Raw genomic sequence first — 19220 nt, forward strand, 5'->3', positions numbered from 1 at the left:
CAAATGGAGCTGCACGCTCGTGTGCCTGCCCATTTCTCCCACGGCCTGGTTTTGAACCGGGGGACCTCTTTTACAACACGTTTTCTATATTAATGTCCACCATCTACATGAAAAACAGATAACTATCGTGCCAAGTATCTTTTTCTAGTTTCAGAATCAATTCCGTTTTTAGCTATGATAACATCAACCATGGCATGCTACTGGAGCAACTTCTGGGAATGGGCAGTACTATTTTGGGCTGGTTCTCTGTTTTTTCCCTGAGGCCAGTTCTAGGACTGCTGATTGACAGCAGGTGGTCCTACCCTCAACCCCTACCATGTGGAGGGCAGCAGGGTTTGATATTCTCTCTGTTCCTGTTTAACAGTTACATGAAGCTGCTAGGTGAGGTCACCTGTCACCATTAGGAGAGGTATCATCAGTACTGTGTTGATACACAGCTGTACATCTCCATCCCTGGAAAAGTAAGGAATGCTGTTGATGTGGCATCTACATGCCTGGAGGTTGTAGGGTTTGGATGTGGAACAACAGGCTCCAATTCAAACCTGACCAGACCGAGTGGTTTTCAGTTTTGAGGCTGCCTGAATCTAGGAATTTACCTTCTTTAGTGCTCTAAAGCAAATCTGTGTGCAGTTTGGGGAGGGAGGGATTTGGACACACAATTCCAGCTCAAGGAGTAGTTGGCAGTCATAGCTGGGAAGGTCATTGTGCCAGTTCATGTTATGCCCATTCCTGGATCTCTACTCTCATTCATTCACGCCCTAGTCCAGGGGTTCTCAACCTTGGCAACTTTAAGACTTGTGGACTTCAACTCCCAGAATTCCTCAGCCAGCTTTGCTGGCTGAGGAATTCTGGGAGTTGAAGTCCACAAGTCTTAAAGTTGCCAAGGTTGAGAACCCCTGCCCTAGTCACTTGTACAGACTACTGTAATCAGTTCCTCTCCTCTCTGGAAAATTCAGTTGGTGCACAATGCAGTGGCATGCACAGTTACTTGTATTCCTAGAACTACATATTACATCTCTGCTCCACAAACTGCAATGTTTGCCATTCCAGTTCTGGGTCCAATTCAAAGTGCTGGTTATGCCTACACGGCACCAAGAGTGCTCTCCCCAGCTACATTTACCCATCATATCAGCTCTGCAAGGAGGGGCATGTTGCAGGTTCTATCTTCCAAGGAACCTCATCTGGTTGGAGCCACAAGGAAAGCCTTTTCTGGGGTAGCATTCTCCCTTTGGAACATCATTCCCCCCCAGGTGAGATTTAAATTTAATAAATAGTTGGTATAAAATCAGTGTTCAATATTCTGAATACACACACACACATTCTCTCTCTCTCTCTCTCTCTCTCTCTCTCTCTCTCTCTCTCTCTCTCTCTCTCTCTCTCTCTTTTTGCACATCTGTATATCAGGATGGTTTTTTTTAAAAGATATTTAACCTATATAGCTTTATATTTCATTATGTATCATGTTATTACTCAAATATACATCTAAGTAAAAGCTGGGTATCTTTAGAAAGCATTCCTGACAGTAAATCCAATATTTCTATTATAACAGAGACTACATTGGATCTCTTGCAAAACTGTTACATAAAGTTTTTATTTCAAGAATGTTAAAAACAGATGAGTCTCAACATTTTCAAAAGTTACTTTTTGTTTCTCTTTCTAAAATATATCATGCATATGAAAGCCAAAGCATTAAAATCCAATATGAATCAATAAAAACTTATTTGTATTTCATATTTCTCAACTGCCCATCTCCCTCCCTCTTAATGTTTTTGGTACACTAATGTTATATCTTGTTAGCCCACCAGGTAGACAGATCAGCAATCAATTGTGCAGGAAAGCAAATCTATTTTTGAGACTAAATTATAGTAATAGAAAGTTGCAAATCCGATTATGCTGTACCTTCACCCTTTTTTTATATTCATGTAAATTAGGGAGGTGAGTATCTGAGCTTCTTCCACATATTTTCTGCTTGTTTTGGACTTAAAATATGTTTTTCCTCTTATCACTACAAGCAAAGTAAACTAGATTTAAAAGCAAGGTGTGAATCATGCAGGAATTTATGATTCACACACCTGAAAGTTATGATTATCAATTATGATTCAGAGCTTTGTCAGCTTTAGCTGTTCTAATTGTGCTATTCAGTCAGTTCAAGAAGTGAGGGTGGGGCTAAGATAATAATCTGCTAATATTTTTCTGTTTTATGCAATAGTTGATGAGAAAAAGGAAAGATTAGTTAGAATAAGCAATTTTACACTCCATGGTTTCTGAGAGCATGATTACAATACAAAAGCACATTTCTACCATCGGGTATTCTGTATTAAGATATGTTAGAGTTCAGCTGCTATAATCCCCAGTTAAAAAAAAGAGAAAAGTGTAATAATGCATAGATTTTAATTTAGTTTACAATTGTAAATTAGTAAATTGGGAACAAGGATCTCAGCAGCACTACTAGCTTCATAGGCATTCTTTTATTGTGAACAGTTAGAAAACTAGATAATAGCAGCCACAAAATCAAAAGATTTAGAATTCCATTAACCACTGGGAACATTAGAACTATGCACGTGTATAATATTATACTGGTGGAATACAACTATCCAGCAATAAGATGTTGTTTTTATCCAGACCAGGGGAATTCTATGAATATGTGCATTTTTATTTAGATGTATATTTAAAATCCTTCATCACTGCAAACAATACAAGGATAAAAATCTTCCAAAAGAAATAGGTTAAAAGCAAGAACATCTGAATCAAATGTTAAGATGTACCTCCACTATATTATGTACCATATTTTTTATTTTCATTTTATATTATGACTTATGAGGTCCGCAAGATGCTGAAAGCACGGAATGTGGCTTTTAAATCTAGCGATATGCTGGCACTTAGAACAGCCAGAGCTAATTTGCAAAGTGCCATTAAAGGTGCAAAGCAAGCCCATTGCCAGAAAATTCAGAACTTTTTTCAGGACCCACAAACACCAGACCCATGTGGCAAGGAATCCAAGCCATTACAGATTATAAAGTGGCTCCATCGAGATGCAAGGATGACACAGACTTCCTAAACGAGCTGAATACATTTTTTTGGAAGATTTGAGGCATCAAATGGCACTCCTGCTAGGAAAGCTGTGCCCCATCCTGACAAGCAAGTGCTTAGCTTTAATGTCACCTCCGTCCGGAAAACACTGCACAAAGTTAACATTCGGAAGGTAGCTGGCCCAGATAATATCCCTGGGCGAGTTCTTAGGGAATGTGCAGATGAGCTGGCTTGCGTTCTTAGAGATATTTTCAATCTCTCATTGCAGCAGGCAGTGGTCTCATTGTGTTTTAAGACGGCCATCATTTTACCAGTGCCAAAAAAGTCCACAATTACAGGCCTCAATGATTACTGTCCGATTGCACTGACATCTTATCAATATGAAATGCTTTGAGAAGCTGATAAAAGACATTATTGTATCTAGCCACCATTTGACCCGCTTCGGTTTGCTTACCGACCAAATCGCTCTACAGAGAATGCTATTTCTTCTGTTCTCCATCTGAGGATCTTAAAAATAACCCATTGGCTAAAGGGTTGGTGTTGCCAAGAAAACTTTGGTTTCCTGGATCATGGACTGCACTTCCTACACGAAGGACTATTGGCAAGAGATGGGCTACACCTCACGAAAACAGGCAAAAATGTACTTGGAAAAAGACTGGCCCAACTCATCCGGAGGGCTTTAAACTAAAACTGAGGGGGAAGGGTGACCAATCCCTAGAATCTCTAGAACCCAAAACCAATCATAAATCCCAAGAAAGCAAATCAAATTATGAGGTAAGCAGAGATGAAAAAAAAAGAACTCAAACAACAACCAGGAGACACAGGAAACACCCCCATGGACAGGCATGAAAGTCTTAAATGCTTATATACAAATGCTCAAAGGTTTGGGAATAAACAGGGTGAACTAAAAGCAATAGTGCACGAGGGAGGGAATGACCATAGCTGGCATTACAGAAACCTGGTGGGACGAAACTCATGAATAGAATGGACAGATGGATGAATACAAATTGTTCAAAAGAAACAGGTCTATAAAAAGAGGAGGGGGAGTTGCACTATATGTAAGAGAATACTACATAGCTGCAGAAATGCACATGATCCAAGACAAAATCTGTCTAGAAAGTATATGGGTCAATATAAAAGAAAACATGTGACATTGCCATAGGTGTTTATTACAGACCACCCAATCAACCAGATGAAATAGAGGAACTCTTTGCCAACCAACCAACAAATGCATGCAGGAAGCACACCACAGTAGTAATGGGAGATTTCAACTACCCAGATATCAACTGGGAGACAAACTCTGCAGTGAGCAGGAGATCAAATAGATTCCTAACCAATCTAGCCAACAACTTTGTCACTCAAAAGGTGGAGGAGGGAACTAGATGTAAAGCTATACTGGACTTAATCCTTACAAACAGAGAAGAAGTGATAGAGGGAATTGAAAATACCAGAACCCTGGGCGAAAGTGACCACATCATACTAGAATTTAATATAATGCAAACACCAGCAATAGAAAACAATCCAACCAAAGTCCAAAACTTCAAAAGAGCTGACTTTAACAAACTAAGAGAGAACCTAGGAAAAATCCCATGGATTAAAATCCTAAAGGGGAAAACAACCCAGGAAACGTGGGAAGCCCTGAAAAACGTGATCACAGAAGCCCAGACCAGCACAATACCTCAGAAAAAGAAAAACAAGAAATCCAAGAAGAAACCAGCATGGCTGCACAAAGAACTCACTAACAAACTAAAAGACAAAAAGGACAAACACAAAAAATGGAATAGGGGCACCTAACTAAAGCCGATTACCAGCAGACAACCAGAGCATGCAAAGATGAAGTCAGGAAAGCAAAGGCTCAGAATGAACAAAGGCTAGAAACAGAAATCAAGGACAATAAAAAAGCTTCTTCCAACATATTAACAACAAGAAAAAAATCAAGGAAACTGTAGGCCTGCTAAAGGGAGAAGATGGCAAAGAAATTACAGGCAACAGGGAGAAAGCAGAGCTGCTTAACTTACACTTTGTATCAGTCTTCACACAAAAAGAAACTACAGCCCAATAACCCCCCCCCCCAAAAAAAAACCACTGCAAAAGACATACCAGAAACAAAAATTAAAATAAGCAAGAAAATGATAAGGGAGCACCTATCCAACCTTGATGAATATAAATCACTGGGACCCGACTGGCTACATCCCACAGTTCTGAAAGAGCTGGCAGAGATTATCTCAGAATCGTTGCACCACATCCTCCATAAATCTTGGAGCAATGGGGAAGTACCAGAGGATTGGAAAAGGGCTGATGTGATCCCATCTTCAAGAAAGGGGGGAGGGGGAAATGGACTCAGGAAACTATAGACCAATCAGTTTAACATCAATACCTGGGAAAATCCTAGAAAAGATTATCAAAAAACAGGTCTGTGAACAACTAGAAGCAAACAAAGTCATAACTAGTAGCCAGCACGGGTTTGTCAAAAACAGACCATGCCAAACCAATCTCATCTCATTCTTTGATAAAGTGGTTAAACTAGTAGACCAGCGAAACTCAGTGAACATAATATACTTGGACTTCAATAAGGCGTTTCACAAAGTAGATCACAACCTACTACTTGGTAAACTAAGAAAAGGTGGGATAGACAACATCACTACCAGATGGATCTGTAACTGGTTAACAAACCGTATTCAACGAGTAGTCCTACATCCACATGGAGAGAAGTAAGAAGTAGGGTACCACAAGGTTCCGTCTTAGGCCCAGTACTCTTCAATATCTTTATCAATGACTTAGATGAGAGAATAGAAGGGGAACTCATCAAATTCGCAAATGACACCAAAGTAGCAGGAGTAGCCAATACCCCAGAAGACAAACAGAGGATCCAAAAAGATCTTGACCAACTTAAACAATGGGTCCTATCCAACAAAATGAATTTCAATGTGGAGAAAAGCAAACTCTTACGTTTTGGCAGGAAAAACCAAAGGTACAAATATAGATTGAGCGAGACATGGCTCAAAAACAGTAACTGTGAGAGGGACCTTGGAGTCCTAGTAGATAATCACTTAACTATGAGCCAGCAGTGTGCAGCAGCAACCAAAAAAGCTAATACAATCCTGGGTTGTATAAACAGAGGCATAGAATCAAGATCATGAGAAGTACTATTACCGCTTTATAAAACCCTAGTAAGACCACACCTAGAATACTGCAGCCAATTTTGGTCACCATACCACAAAAAAGATGTTGAGAGTTTGGAAAAAATTCAAAGAAGAGCAACTAATATGATTAGGGGCCTGGAGACTAAAACATACGAAGAACAACTATAAAATTTGGGTCTGGCTAGTCTAAGGAAAAGAAGAAATAGGGGAGACATGATAGCAGTGTTCCATGAGGGGCTGTGTCAAGGCAGAGGGGGCCAGGTTGTTCACCAAAGCACCAGATGGAAGGACGAGAAACAACGATTGGAAACTGACCAAAGAGAGAAGCAGCCTGGAACTAAAGACAAACTTCCCGACAGTGAGGACAATCAACCAGTGGAACAGCTTACCTCCAGACATCGTGGGCGCTCCATCACTGGAGATATTTAAGAAGAGACTGGACATCCACCTGTCTGAGACGATATAGGTTCTCCTGCTCAAGCAGGGGGCTGGACTAGAAGACCTCCAAGGTCCCTTCCAGATTCTATTCTATTCTATTCTATTCTATTCTATTCTATTCTATTCTATTCTATTCTATTCTATTCTATTCTATTCTAATAAGCTGGAACAGTATCATGGCAAAAAAAGTTTCAAAGCAGCATAGACAGAATGAGATCTTTCCTATTGTTTCATAGTGTAAGAATTCTGCTTAAAGAGTAAAACAACTCTTAGCTTTGTCACTTCTGTACATAAGAAGCATAAATAATAATGAGACTCTGAAACATGAAAGGATTAAAAAAACAGGAAAACCACTTATCAAAAATGCCAAAGGTTGAACCTCCTTCATATTGCAAAATCAATCCAGCTAGTTACAGTCATATCATAACAACCTCCTGTTGTTTGTTATTTTTAGGTAGCTAGTTTGACAACACCTAGCAACTAAACAAGCTCAGAATAGTCCAGAGAGAGATTATCTACCACTAACAATAAAAACACACAGTCCTAATCACTTCCTTTCATAAGGATGATTGGGTGTTTTCCATCTTAGAGCATCCCCCATTTTTCCTCTGAAATATGACATTTAAATACAAATACAAATTAAAATTCAAACTGTTTCTCAGGCGCCCCATTCCAGGCATCCCATTCCAGGCATACGGAGCTTGCAGTCTCTGCCAGATCTCCATTGGGATAAAAAGTCTTTCAGCATCTTTAGAGCGCTTCCAAACACAGCCAGTCTCTGCATATGGAAGCGCTCCATAGGTGCTGAAACATTTTTTATCCCAACGGAGATCTGGCAGAAAGCTGTTTCTCAAGCACCCCATTCCAGGTGTTTTAGCACCTATGGAGTGCTTCCAAACGCAGGGACTGGCTGCATTTGGAAGCGCTCTATAGGCACTGAAAGACTTGGAATGGGGTGCTTGAGAAACAGAGCACTCCTTTCCATGCAGTCACAGAAGGTGCTTCAAAACGCAGGGAATCCCTGCATTTTGAATAGCCCCACCAGAGCACAAACACTCCACAATCCACAATGCCAAATCCTCACTCCCACCCCACCCCAGGGCATCCACAATGCAAAATCCTAATCCCCACGCCAGGGCAACCACATTCCTTCACTAACTCCTTTCCAGCTCCATTCTCCGTATGCAGGGCAACAAAAGAAGTTTGTGGGACTAAAAAAAAAAAAGATCAATTTGACCTTCCAACTTCTTGTGGAAAAAAAAAAAAGATCTCGCAAAGTTGGAAGATCTGTTTGAACTTTTTTTTAACCAGTAGTCCCACAGACTTCTTTTATTACCCTACACGTGATGGAGAACCGGAGGCTTTGGCAAAGCGAAGGGAGACGGGGAAGGGTCTGCTCTGGCCACTACTGCCTCACTCCGCCAGCATCAGGGCTTGGAGGCTTGTTTTTGCCGGAAAAGGCCATTTCTCAAGCCCCCTCCTGAAGAAAATAAGCCTCCGGAGTGAGCGCACCTCACTCTTTGGTTGTTTTTGCCAGGAAGGGGCTTGAGAAATGGGTTTTTCCAACGAAAACGGAGCCACAGAGCAAGGCGCTCCGTTTCTAAGCATGCATTTGCATGCAAGATGGAGCTTCCAGTTTCCCCAAGGTCTCCATCCTGGTGAAAATTGTTCCGGCAGTGGAGGAAAGGAGTTGGGGGTGGGAGCAAACACCGCAAGAGTTCAGGCTCCAATTCTCTGTAAAAGAGGATGGGTGCCTGAACTTACATGATATTACAGGCACCCAGAAGCTTCCATCGACTCTCCTCTCCCTCAAAGGAAGAAACCGTGACAGAGAGGAGACGGATCTTTTCCAGGTAAGTGAGTCCGGCGCAGCAGAAAGGGAGGGGGAAGCATAAGGTATCTTAGTGGGTCAGGGAGGCCTTGGGGGCCTATTCCATCACTAGGCACCTCCATGGCCTTCCCCAACCTGTCATGTGCACTTAATGAGCCGCATGCATCTTAACGAGTAAGGGAGTGATCTCATTCGAAGTACAAGATTCACTCTACGAGTTTTTGAGTTATGAATGGAATGGGCAGTCTCCAATACTACTTGTAACCTGAATACTACCTGTACTGCTTAGTTTTTTAGATTAGCCAAAATTGGCTACATGATGCTGCCTAAGTCTCACATTTTCTTCAATTTCTCCCAAGGATACAAGAATGCCAAAATAGGAGAAAATTAATTACTCGTATATGATTTATTAGGATTTTAAAAAATGTTTTAAAATGTTTTCAGGGGGAGGGCTTGTTGGTAATATTCACATAAACAACTACCTTATTGTTTCCTAAGACCCAAGATGAAAAAGAAGGGACCAATGGACTTGTGTCAAGCCCAGAATACATGGATAGCCACATTTGTAGTATCAAAATACAGTCAGCCGTGGAAGCAAATGTTCATATAACTTCCTTTTTAACACCACTGAGGGAAAACGTCTGTGTCAGAATGAATGTTGTTTGGTATGATGGTACAGAAATCTAAATAAATATTTAGGGGTAGTGAAAAAGGGTAAATAAATTCAAAATAAAACCATTGTCTTGAGCTCTTACTTAGTTTTATTCCAAGTTCTTTCCAGCCCCCTATGCTTAAAAAAGGTAAGTTTGTAGTCCACTGGTCAGATAAAAATTAGATTGGTAACTTATACATAATACCACTTTTATTTTTTTTTAACAGTGGACTTCTAGCATTTTAATTCAATGCATTCAGAATACACTAGGACACAGGTTATCCAAATGGTTCAGAATTTTTAATGTAAAAAACAAAACTTTTACTTCTGAGCTCAAGGTAAGGCAAAGCTTCAAAATTAGAGAATGTTACATTAGTCCAGCTGGATACAATCAGGTTACGAATGACAAAGTAAAATAAGGTTGCAGCTAGTATAATCGTTGTTAAAATATACTCATGCCTAAAGCCATCATTTGTACATTTCCAGATATCAGGTCTTCAATACATTTCCAAGTTATAAAGCAAGCATTCAAAGAAAATACAGCCTCACTCTAAATCAGGGGTCCTCAAACTATAGCCTGCGGGCCACATGCAGCCCGACCTGTCTTTTCATTCAGCCTGCCTCAACCTCCCAGGCAAGCCGTCCAATCGCAAGGAGAGGGTGGGTGGGTGATGATGAGAGCCCCAGCCAATGACAGGATGGCGAGTTGGTGGGAGGTGTTTTTTCCCAGTTTCTCCCTTGCGCGCCCAAGGGCGCGCTCATGCTTTGGTCATGCCCCCTTCCTCTCCTCCTCTCGCCTATTTATGTTTTTACCTCAGGGCCGGGCTGAGAGGTTTAGGCCTCGCTTGCAGCCTCAGCCTCGCTTAGGGCAGCTAAGCCTGGTGATGATGATGCCACTGCTGCTGCTGCTTCTGAGGTGGGTCCTTCGCTGGGCACTATGGAACATGAGTCCCAGCCTCTGCCGCTGCCATGCCGGCCAAAAGGAAACTGGTGCCGCTGGCCCTCAATATCACCCCCACCATTGCCGAAGCACTCAGCCCCACCGGTGGTTGGAGTGGGGCTACTGGAGTGGAGCGCCGGTTAGGGGTCTGAGGGGAGCGGGCGAAGGGTGAGATATTTGTGAGAAGTGGCCAGAGTGAGCGAGAAAAAAGGAGGAGAATTTGCTCCTGGAAAGTTATTTCAGGGTTGCGAGGGATTGTGGGGAGCTGAGGCGATGAAAGGTCGGGGGAGCCACTGGGAGGATGTGGTCGGCCTTTGGAGGAGCATCCTGAATGAACGGGGGTGGTGGTGCCGTGTCCAGGTGAAGCCCCGAGAGGTAGGCAAAGCCGGAGGTGGTAAGAGCAGCTCGGAGGAACCAGGAGTGCCGGTGCTGGTGATTGAGAGAAACTTCATTGGCCTTTAGGGTCCAGGAAAGGGTGATGGAAGGATGGGGGCATTGGGATGTGCCCCATGGGAAAGAGGAATGAGGTCCTGCCAGGCAGATTCTTCTGCCCTAAGAATGCCAATCAAGAAGAATATTTTTGGTTCAGAGTTAAAATGAAGGATCCTTGGGGGGGGGGGTGTCCCTGAAGATGGTGGTTTTCTTGCAGACATTTCAGGACCCAAAGTGGGATAATAAGTGAACTAATGATGTTACCTAGTTTGGGTCATGAGACGTCTACAAGAAAGTCACGAAGCTCAGAGAGGACCAAGGAACCCACAACCGCCCTCCTTCTCCTCTTCTTTTCTTCTCCTCTACTCTACAAACCCCATTCTCTTCTGGCACTGCTGATGTTACCTAGTTTGGGTCATGAAACGTCTGCAAGAAAGCCACCAAGCTCAGAGAGCAGCAAGGACTCCACAGCCGCCCTCCTTCTCCTCTTCTCCTCCTCCATTCCACAACCCCCCTCTCTTCTGGTATTGCTGATGTTACCTAGTTTATTTATTTATTTATTTATTTATGAGACTTATATACCGCTTTAAGTGCAAGCACTCTCTAAGCGGTGTACACCAGTAAGCAATGTGTATGTATGTATGTATGTATGTATGTATGTATGTATGTATGTATGTGTGTGTGTGTGTGTGTATATATATATATATATATATATATATATATATATATATATATATATATATATATATATATATATATATATATATATATATATATTTTTTACATTGCCCCCAACAATCTGGGTCCTCATTTTACCTACCTCGGAAGGATGGAAGGCTGAGTCAATCTTGAGCCAGTGAGATTTGAACCGCTGACCTGCTGAACACAGTCAGCTAAAGTGGCCTGCAGTACTGCACTCTAACTGCTGCACCACCTCGGCTCTTAGTTTAAGTCATGAAACGACTGCAAGAAATGCTGAATGGAAATGGCACCTTGCCTTTGTGACAGATATAACAGAGCTACTCAATAGTTTCAATGTGCAACTTCAAGGAAAGGAGTAGCTCATCTGTGATATGCATTCACATGTGAAAGCATTTGAAGTAAAATTGGACATACTCATTAAACAAGTGAGGGAGCAAAACTTCTGCCATCTTCCCCCAACTCAAAAACTATTTGTGGAAAAACCAGCAGTTGCATTCCCAAACAAAAGTGTGGATTCATTGGAAATGTTGTATATTTTCTTCATTTAAAAACTCATTCAAATAATTAACCAATTCATTTTTCTTGTTTCATTTTTTCATTTTATACTTGATTTTACATTGTTCTATAATCATTAATTTTTTTTCAGACTATAGTCTGGCCCCCCAACAGTTTGAGGGGCAATGAACTGGCCCCCTGTTTAAAAAGTTTGAGGACCCCTGCTCTAAACCAAACCTCTCTCTTTTTAAAAGCAAACCAATTATGCTTTTATATTTTGTGTGTTTTCTCAGGCTTCACAGGGAATTTCCAGCCACAATTATAAGACATGAATTACTACTAGCTGTTCCATACTGAAATTTCCATTTTGCAAAGGAACTTCATACAGATGAGCCCTATAGTATAAAGAATGCAAAATACATACATTCATACATATACATACATACATACATACATACATACAATCATTTTAGATATTTCAAACTTACCTCCAGTTCCTTAATTTTTTCTTCTGCTACTTTTTGTTTTTCTAAGAGCTGATTGTGAATTACTTCTTTGGGATGAAGGATAAACCTGCAAAAGTATGAAGGGAGAAGAAAACAAAACAATCTATTTTATTAAACAGATCCAGTCTTGTAAATGACCAAAAATGTTCAGGGTGGCACATACTGGCTCCTGCAGCAAAACACATAAAATGACAGAACTGATTTTAATTCATAGTAAAGCTACTGAGTTTCACTGCATAAGGTTTCTGGCTATTCAAGATAGTTTCGTCAAGTAGTTAAATATATTACAGCAACAAACTGAAAAAAAAAGTTTGTCCTCATGAAATTATCAATACTTAGACTTGAAAACCAATATGGTGTAGTGGTTAAAGACACCAGGCTGCAAACCAGGAGAAGTGAGTTCTAATCCTGCCTTAGGCACAAAGTCAGTGGGTGACTTGGGCTACTCATCCTCTCTCTCGGCTCCAGGAAGAAAACAATGAAAAACAATTTCATAGACTTGTCCAGACAGCATTCAGGAGTCAAGATTGACTCCAAGACAAAAAAATTAATATTACTGGAAGAATTCAAAGCCTGAGTAATATTTTCAATCTGAAATTTAAGTAATTCACTGCTAAAGTAAAAAGATACAGAAAAGCATGTATGTACAACACATAAAAGATCCTTAACAAGGCTACTACAACTAATAAATGCAAGGTAGTTATATGAAATTTAACTACCATAATTAAAATTATATTTCTGGATCACTTTCTTGCTCCACTACAAATTTTAAAGACTTAATTCACAACACATCTAGCAGACATTAAACTGATATGCATTTGATTACCCATCTTCCAAAAAGTCTTTTTCATTTGGAAGAATATAATGTTTAAAACATGTTTTAAATTACTAAAAATTTTAGTAAAATTTTGTCTTCCTTTGAAAGAAGACATAATGCCTTCTACATAGTAGGAAATAATTAAAGATAACATGGATATAAGAACTGTATATTTCAAAAACTGTAAGTCAAGGGAAAAGAAATTTCATTTGAGACAAACTTAAAAAGAACTGAAAACATGAAAAACTATCAATAATGAAAAAGAAAAAAACAAATCTAATAAAATAAGTAATATTGGATATAGCAAAAATAATGACCAAAGCTTTATAAAGGAAACAGAAAAAGGAGGTTTTGAAAACACAATACAGGAACATCACTTGAAACCACATTGACCCATTTTTCTTTAATAAGAAAAATGGGTCAATGTGGTTTCAAGTGATGTTCCTGTATTGTGTTTTCAAGTATGAAGAATATCAGACATTTAAAAATGCATCTGCAGCAAATTCCAGATCAATGAACTTTTCTGTTGCCTCCTGATTAAAAAAAAAGCATTTAGTCCAGAGATCGGAAACAAATTTTTAAAAAATCACTAAAAAAATGCCTTTTCATGTTACAGCAAATGAGTCCCCCATTAAATATGTTGTGTTTTTAACTATATGTGGAGACAGATTTGGAAAAGATAATTACCTTTACATTCATTGTCCATATCAGAATCTAAGCAAAATCCAGAATATTGATTTCTTTAAAAAAGAGAAAAAACTATGGTCTGCTCAGTTTTAATAAGAATGTTTAAAAACCATACTGTATTTCTATGAAGTACATCCTAGACGCAGATAATTTCATATCAAATATCTTCAATGTAAAGGTACTCAGTTCTATATCTGTAAATCTGTAGCACATTTATCATAATTTTTAAAATGATTTTTTTCATGTGTACATTTATAACTAAAACTTTTAATGTGGGTGGTTTCTGATCCAGGGTGTTGATCTCCAAGGTCCCTTCCAACTCTTGGTATTCTGTCTTCAATTGTTTCTTTATTTCATTTCAGCTTTTAAAATTTCTTCAGGTTATGAATAAATTTGGCCTTTTAGCATGGAAGAAGGGACTTCTTTACCCTTTGATTTTAGATACATAAACAGCAATAATATAGATACCAAGGGTTTACTTCTTGCTCATTAAATAGGACAAAGGATACAAGATAAAGTTTAAGCTGGCAGGGAACCACGGATCATAATCAGAGCATCATAATACCCATATTACCTATATACACCATAGATACATACAGACCAATCACTATTTCTTTTTAGGGAAAACAATATTACGCAAAACACAAAAAAGTAAGAAACAGTACAAGTAAGTTTAGCAACCATTCAAAGTTATGATGGTGCTGAAAAAAGTGACTTATGATTAGTCCTCACAGTTACAACACATGACCATGTGATCATGATATGGGTCCTTAGCAACAGTTGCACATTTACAATGGTTGCAGTGTCCTGCAGTCACCTGATCATCATTTGCTATCTTCTGAGCCAGCATCTGACAAACAAAGTCAATGGGAAAGCTAGTAGAGAAAGTTACAGCCATGTGATTTCTTGCTTAACAATTTGGTGATTCATTTAATGACCATGTCAAAAAAAGTCCTAATATCCAATGTGGCCATGTGATGCCTTACTTAATGACTGCACTGCTTTACACTGGATTTTTTGGTTCCTTTTGTAGTTCAGGGTACAGGGTCCTTTATTGGTTTTTTTTGTAATTGTAAGTTGAGGACTACTTGTAAGTCAAAAGAAGTGGTAAGAAAAAGAAAGCAGATCTAAACTTTGTTTATACCAATACAGTTCAACTGACTATGTTTCATCCTTTTATCCTTACAAGCCATCTTTGCTTTCCCTTTGCTGGTCTTTGTTTTTTAATCTTCTCACATTTCTCTTTTTGAAGCTTTTATCCTCGGCTCCATCCAGTCATCACTTTCTCCATATTTCCTTTCTTCTCAGACATTCTTTGTTCCTTCAGGTATTTATTTTGTTATTTGTTTCTCATTCATTGTTTCTGCATGATCAAACCATCTAATCCACGGGTGTCAAACCTGCTGCGTCAGTGACGATCACAACTTTTTTTGCATTGCCGGAGCTGGGGGGGTGCGGCCTCCGTATTATACAACCAGCCCACTGGTTGGCAGTTTGACACCCCTGGTCTAATGTATTTCCTTTATGTCGGTCAATCACATTCATACAGGTGGCAACCACAAATGGAGAGAGCAAGCCTGGGGGGAAGAGGGGGAGGAGAGACTAATGAAAACCACATTATGAAATAAGCCCTGCTCCTTTTCACCATAAATTGTAAGGAGTGGAGCTTGCACTGCAACGCAAACATGCTAGGGAATTCCTGGAAGCTTGGCACTCAGACACATCAGCTATCAAGATACTTAGGATAAATCATTTAAATACCATTTAAAACAGACAATAAAAAAGAAGGAAACAAAAAGACCAGACCATATCCTCTTTAGCAGCCAACATCCAAATAAGCAGTAATTAACATCAAATAATCAATCAAGCAGAGAACAATACCCTACTCAAGGAACAACCAAGGAGAAAACAACACTGGCAGTGCAAACTGCAATATATAAACCAGGGGTAGTCAACCTTGGCTCTTTTATGACTCGTGGACTTCAACTCCCAGAATTCCTGAGCCAGCTGGGAGTTGAAGTCCACGAGTCATAAAAGAGCCAAGGTTGACTACCCCTGATATAAACACTGAAGCAATGAAGATGTTACCTAGTCAGGTAATGAAACATCTGCAAGCAAACCAAGCTCAGATAGCACCAAGGACTCCACAGTGCAATGCTGCTTTTGCCAATCTGAGGCAATCAGTAAGCTCCTTGGGATAGCCATACTTTTGTATTCATCATTAATGATTATCTCTCTCCTCATTTTAGCAAACTTATGTAACTCATGTTCATTATACTCATTATTTTTATGACCTTAACATATCCAAGTTTCATTTGCATATAATAAAGTGGACAGAAGTAAGCCCTTCCATACAGCTCTTTTCAAATATTTCAGCATGCCACCTACTACCTCAGAATCAGAATAGAGCTGGAAGGGAACTTGAAGGTGAATAGAATAGAGCTGGAAGGAACCTTTGAGGTCTTCTAGTCCAGTCCCCTGCTCAGGCAGGTGAACCTATACCATCTCAGACAAGTGACTGTCTAGACTCTTCTTTAAAATCTCCAGTGATGAAGTGCCCACGATTTCTGGAGGCAAGCTGTTCTACTAGTTAATTTTCCTCACTGTCAGGAAGTTTCTCCTTAATTCCAAGTTGCTTCTATCTTTAATCAGCTTCCAACCATTGATTCTTATCCTGCCCTCTGGTGCTTTGGTGAATAAAGTGACCTCCTCTTCTTTGTAGCAGCCCCTCAAATACTGGAACACTGCTATCATGTCTCCCCTATTTCTTCTTCTCTTCAGACTAGCCAATCCCAAGTCCTGCAGCCATTCTCCATATGTTTTAGTCTCCAGGCCTTTGATTATCTTAGTTGTTCTTCTCTGAATTTTTTCCAAACTCTCAACATCTTTTTTGTGATATGGTGACCAAAATCGGCTGCAGTATTCCAGGTGTGGTCTTACTAAGGTTTTATAAAGCGGTACTAATACCTCGCACGATCTTGATTCTATACCTCTGTTTATACAACCCAGGAGTGTATTGGCTTTTTTGGCTGCTGCTGCTGCACACTGCTGGCTCATGGTTAAGTGATCATCCACTAGGACACCAAGATCCTTCTCACAGCTAGTGTTTTTAAGCCAGGTCTTGCCCAATCTGTACTTGTACCTTTGATTTTTCCTACCTAAATGTAAAACTTGCTTTTCTCCTCATTGAAACTCATTTTGCTGGATAGGGCCCATTGTCCAAGTTTGTCAAAATCTTTTTGGATCCTGAGTTTGTCTTCTGGGGTGTTGGCTACTCCTGCCAGTTTGGTGTCATCTGCAAATTTGATGAGTTCCCCTTCTATTCCCTCATCTAAGTCATTGATGAAGACATCAAAGAGTACTGGGCCTAAGACGGAACCTTGTGGTACCCCACTGCTTACTTCTCTCCATGTGAATGTAGTGCCATTGAGGACGACTTGCTGAGTACGGTTTGCCAGCCAGCTACAGATCCATCTGGTGGTGATGTTGTCTATTCCGCCTTTTTCTAGCTTACCAAGGAGTAGGTTGTAGTCTACTTTATCAAATGCCTTACTGAAGTCTAAGTATACTACGTCCACAATATTTAGCTGGTCTATTAGTTTAGTTACTTTGTCGAAGAATGAAATAAGATTCATCTGGCATGATCTGTTTTTAACAAACCCATGCTTCGTAGTAGTTGTAACTTTGTTTGCTTCTAGTTGTTCGCCAATCTACTGATTGGTCTGTAGTTTCCCAGATCTGTTTTTTCCCTTTCTCGAAGATGGGAACCACATCAACCCTTTTCCAATCCTCAGGTATTTTCCCGAGTCTTCGAGTCCAGCTCCCTGCTCAAGCAGGAGAACCTATACCATCTCAGACAAGTGACTGTCCAGTCTCTTTTTAAAAACCTCTAGTATGGAGCATTCATGTCTGAAGGCAAGCTGTTCCACTGGTTAATTGTCCTCACTGTTAGGAAGTTTCTCCTTAATTCCAGGTTACTTCTCTCCTTGATTATTTTCCATCAATTGTTTCTTGTCCCCCTCTTCTTTGTGGCAGCCTCTCAAATACTGGAATACTGCTATCATGTCCCCCCTAGTCCTTCTTTTTTCTAGACTAGCCAAACCCAAATCCTGCAACTGTTCCTCAAATGTTTTAGTCTCCAGGCCTTTAATCATCATAGTTGCTCTTCTCTCAACATTATAATATGGTGACCAAAATTGAATGCAGTATTCCAGGTGTGGTCTTACTAAGGCTTTATAAAGCAGTACTAATACTTTATGTGATTTTGATTATGTACCTTTATTTATACAACCAAGGATTATTTTAGCTTTTTTGGCTGCTGCCGCACACTGCTGGCTCATAGTCAAGTGACCGTCCACTAGCATTCCAAGGTCCCTCTTACAGTTACTGTTTTTGAGCCAGGTTTTGCCTAATCTGTATTTGTACCTTTGTTTTTTCCTGCCTAAGTGTAAACCTTGCTTTTCTCCTCTTTGAAACTCATTTTGCTGGATAGGGCCCATTGTTCAAGGTGTCAACATCCCTTTGGATCCTGAGTTTGTCTTCTGGGGTGTTGGCTATTCCTGCCAGTTTAGTGTCATCTCGCAGGATTGTACAGAGCAAGCTCCGCAAGATGCAGGACTCCTGGCTGAATGCCAAAGCAGATGAAATCCAGAAGTTTGCTGATAGAAACGATGCCAAATGATTCTATGAAGCCCTTAGATCCCTGTATGGACCTCAGCCCTTAGGAAGCTCTCCTTTACTGGATTCGAGTGGTGCAACTCTTATCACTGAGAAGACCCTGATTTTACAGCGCTGGGCTGAGCATTTCCACTCTGTGCTGAACCGCCCATCCACCATCAATAATGAGGCGATTGACAGGATACCGCAGGTAGATATGAACTACAGCCTGGATGCCCTACCATCAGAGGCTGAAACCTCACAGGCCATCATTCAATGTTCCAGTGGTAAGGCGCCAGGATCTGACGCAATCCCAGCGGAAGTCTATAAGGCTGGCGGTGTTGTACTTGTTGAAAAACTTACCCAGTTGTTTCGATCTTTCTGGAAACAAGGTTCCATTCCTCAGGAACTGAAAGATGCGTCCATTGTGCACCTCTATAAGAGGAAAGGAAATCGACAAGTCTGCGATAATTATAGAGGAATATCACTTCTCTCTGTTGCAGGAAAGATCTTTGCACGAGTGTTGCTAAATCGCCTGATTGACCATCTGGAACAGGGTACACTACCTGAGACTCAGTGTGGTTTCCGCAAAGAGCGTGGCACAGTGGACATGATATTTGCAGCTCGACAGCTCGAGGAGAAATGTCAGGAGCAGAATCGTGAACTATACACCACCTTCGTGGATCTCACCAAGGCTTTTGACACAGTTAGTCGTGAAGGACTATGGCGCATTATGTCGAAGTTTGGGTGCCCTGACAGGTTTATTCTGAAGGTACGACAGTTTCATGATGGCATGGCGGCTCGTGTTCTGAGTAACGGTGGAGCCTCAGAGGCCTTCCCTGTTACTAATGGCGTTAAGCAAGGCTGTGTGCTGGCACCAACCCTGTTCAG

At 40.5% G+C, this 19220-nt stretch overlaps 1 protein-coding gene across 1 annotated transcript in view; it reads right to left on the bottom strand.

Moving 5' to 3' along the window:
• Nucleotides 1–19220, bottom strand: part of PFDN1 (prefoldin subunit 1) — a 55297-nt gene that overhangs the window by 14209 nt on the left and 21868 nt on the right. The window contains exon 3 of the mRNA XM_039325858.1: nt 12152–12236. Within this exon, the coding sequence (XP_039181792.1) occupies nt 12152–12236 (85 nt within the window). The remainder of the gene's footprint in view (nt 1–12151; nt 12237–19220) is intronic.

This window comes from Crotalus tigris, unplaced genomic scaffold, assembly GCF_016545835.1.
Source record: "Crotalus tigris isolate CLP2741 ecotype Arizona unplaced genomic scaffold, ASM1654583v1 scf7180000024339.11422700, whole genome shotgun sequence".
Classification (NCBI taxonomy): Eukaryota; Metazoa; Chordata; class Lepidosauria; order Squamata; family Viperidae; genus Crotalus; species Crotalus tigris.